This window comes from Rhagoletis zephyria, unplaced genomic scaffold (genome assembly GCF_001687245.7).
Source record: "Rhagoletis zephyria isolate East Lansing unplaced genomic scaffold, Rhagoletis_zephyria_1.1 Rzeph_scaffold_37679, whole genome shotgun sequence".
In the NCBI taxonomy this organism is placed as follows: Eukaryota; Metazoa; Arthropoda; class Insecta; order Diptera; family Tephritidae; genus Rhagoletis; species Rhagoletis zephyria.
The window spans coordinates 1-3118 of record NW_016194734.1 but is presented as its reverse complement, the minus strand read 5'-3'; the positions used below and the strand labels follow the sequence as shown (position 1 = coordinate 3118).

Genomic DNA, 3118 nt, shown 5'->3' with positions numbered 1-3118 from the left:
ATGCCAAATTTTGAGTTGTGACTCTTTTGAAGGCGGTGTGCGATATGTAAAATAAATAAAAAATGTTTCGCTGTCAGTTCTTCGCCCCTTGTGTTGCTGTTGGTCGAAAGCGTGACCATTTTGAGCATAATAAAAAATAGTGGCGATAAAAAATGTATGCAAAACGAGCGTAGATATTTTATTTTTATTGATTTGTTGGTGCGGGTGCTGGTGTTGTAGTATTTTATGACACTCATCAGTCCAATTGTGGCTGTTTAGTGTACAAACGAGGCAATAAATTTGAAGCTTGTAAAAGTAACAGAGTTTCTTTCTTGGCTGCAGCAAATAGTGAAGGGTTGCACTGGCTACCAGAGGGACCACACGGAGTTTAAAAAGCTTTGTCTGTAGAAAATTTAATAATGAAAATTGAGAAATACTGAAACCATTTCGTATCAACAATTTTTTTTTTACATTTTTAAAGTCATATTTTCAAAACATCCAATTGTTTTGAATACTCATATTCGATCCTAAAAATTTTCAATATTTTCTAAAGTTATTAATTATGTCTTAAAATTATTTATTTTTCCTATATACTCCTCAACTTATGAAATATACTATATATTGCTTTCTTCATTTTTCAGGCGAGAAACCTTTCAAATGCGAGCACGAGGGCTGTGATCGCCGCTTTNGTCTGTAGAAAATTTAATAATGAAAATTGAGAAATACTGAAACCATTTCGAATCCATCATTTTTTACATTTTAAAAGTAATATTTTCAAAATAACCATTTGTTTGTTTTAAATACTCATATTCGATCCTGCAAATTTTCAATATTTTCTAAAGTTATTAATTATGTCTTAAAATTATTTGTTTTTCCTATGTCCTCCTCAACTTATGAAATATACTATATATGGTTTTCTTCATTTTTCAGGCGAGAAACCTTTCAAATGCGAGCACGAGGGCTGTGATCGCCGCTTCGCCAACTCCTCGGATCGCAAAAAGCACTCACACGTGCACACATCCGACAAACCATACAATTGTCGCATCAATGGCTGTGATAAATCTTACACTCATCCCTCGTCACTGCGTAAACACATGAAGGTAAATCGGAACCCAGACACCTGGTTCTTGATATGAATTTTGAAAGGTTTAGGCCGATATATTGCGGAAATAGACTAAAAATTTAGCTGAAAAGGTGTTTTGGAAAAAATCAAAATTTTCTCCCGAATGTTCATTTCATTAGAGAGCATACACTACCGAGGTTCAACACGTTGCTTCAACGGTTGCCCCGTGTGTAGTGAGCATAACAGAGCAGACACTACTAAGGTTGCCGTAATGGTAGCCTCGATTNTACAATTGTCGCATCAATGGCTGTGATAAATCTTACACTCATCCCTCGTCCCTGCGTAAACACATGAAGGTAAATTGGAACCCAGACCTGGTTCTTGATATGAATTTTGAAAGGTTTAGGCCGATATATTGCGGAAATAGACTAAAAATTTAGCTGAAAAGGTGTTTTGGTAAAAATCAAAATTTTCTCCCGTATATTCATTTCATAAGAGAGCATACACTACCGAGGTTCAACACGTTGCTTCAACGGTTGCCCCGTGTGTAGTGAGCATAACAGAGCACACACTACTAAGGTTGCCGTAATGGTAGCCTCGCTCGTATTGAACAAGAAAATCAGTGTGTAGTCAAGTTAAAAATATAAACTTTTTGGAAGAGTAATTTTCACTCGCTTTGCCACGGAATAGAAAATTAACTAACAAACACCCCAAAAAATAGAAAAAGTTTTTATTCCAAAATTAAAAAAGGTGCAGGGATAATAATAAAATGGGTTGCATTATTTCTTCAACGTTACCCACAAAAAGACAACCGTCGTTTTCCGTTTTTTAATGTCATATTTTCAAGAAAAACTAGACCATCAAAGGTATTTTCAATATTGTTCAGTCGAAACCTTTTCCATATGCCGTACTTCTCCTGGAAATGATGAAAATTTCAATGACCTTAGCAAAAATGGTTCTTAGTTTCGTTTCCACATTGCATTTTTAAATGGAACTGTTTCAATACCCAGTGGAAATTTATAAGAAAAATTTATAATTAAAAATAGGGCACAGGTCTCAATTTTCAATGAAATATTAGAAGCTTCGAGAAATTTAACATGGATAGGTATAATTAATTTTAAACTCGAATTGAAAATCAATTTAAATGCCCCTACTTATGTTCACACACTCTTCTCTTCCCCCTTATTCCAGGTGCATGGCAATATCGATGAGAAGNGTCTCAATTTTCAATGAAATATTAGAAGCTTCGAGAAATTTAACATGGATGTGATTAATTTTAAACTCGAATTGAAAATCAATTTAAATGCCCCTACGTATGCTCACACACTCTTCTCTTCCCCCTTATTCCAGGTGCATGGCAATATCGATGAGAAATCTCCCTCACACGGCTACGATAGCGACGGCGATGAGTCCTCCTCCTCGAGCATTGTTACCGGTGGCGCACAAACGCCACCATCAGCGCGGCTAACTGGCGACAACCACAGCGGCATCGGTAATAAATCCTCTCCGCATTCCATCAAATCGGAACCGAGCAATCACAGCATCGGCGGCATGCATGGCGTCATACATTTGGGTGCATCTAGCGGCGGCAGCAGCTCCACCAGCAGTTCACATTTACATCACTCACATGCGCATCATGGCTCCGGCAGCGGTGGCGGCGGTAACAGTAGCGCGAGCAACAACAACAACCATTCGACCAAATCACCAGCACTTCAATTGATGGCCTCATCGGCGGCAGCCTATTTGGCACCACCACTCGGCCCACCACCATCCTTGACGGCCGCCGGTACGCATCATCATCATCAGCAAGCGGGTTCGCCAAGCAGCAGCAATGCTGCGGCCGCTTCGATGCTTGTCACCGGGCATCACAATCATCATCTGCTCTATCATCCGGCGGCGCAACACCATCCGCCTAGCGATTGGTATCACACAGCAACGCCGCCGGCAACCGCTGACGCAATGAATCCGTTGAATCATTTCGGTCATCATCATCATCATCACCATCTGATGCATCCGGGTGCGGCGACTGCCTATTGAAATTGGTGAGGTGGTCAAGAGTGGGTGCGGGTAAAAGGA

At 39.7% G+C, this 3118-nt stretch overlaps 1 protein-coding gene across 1 annotated transcript; it reads left to right on the top strand.

Moving 5' to 3' along the window:
- Window positions 1-909: 909 nt before the first annotated feature.
- Window positions 910-3116, top strand: LOC108354629 (pair-rule protein odd-paired-like; the record flags this gene model as incomplete). The annotated part of the gene is made up of 2 exons (XM_017605805.1): window positions 910-1079; window positions 2393-3116. Coding segments are annotated over 2 exons (857 nt in total), but the record flags the coding sequence as incomplete, so codon positions are not given.
- Window positions 3117-3118: the final 2 nt, after the last annotated feature.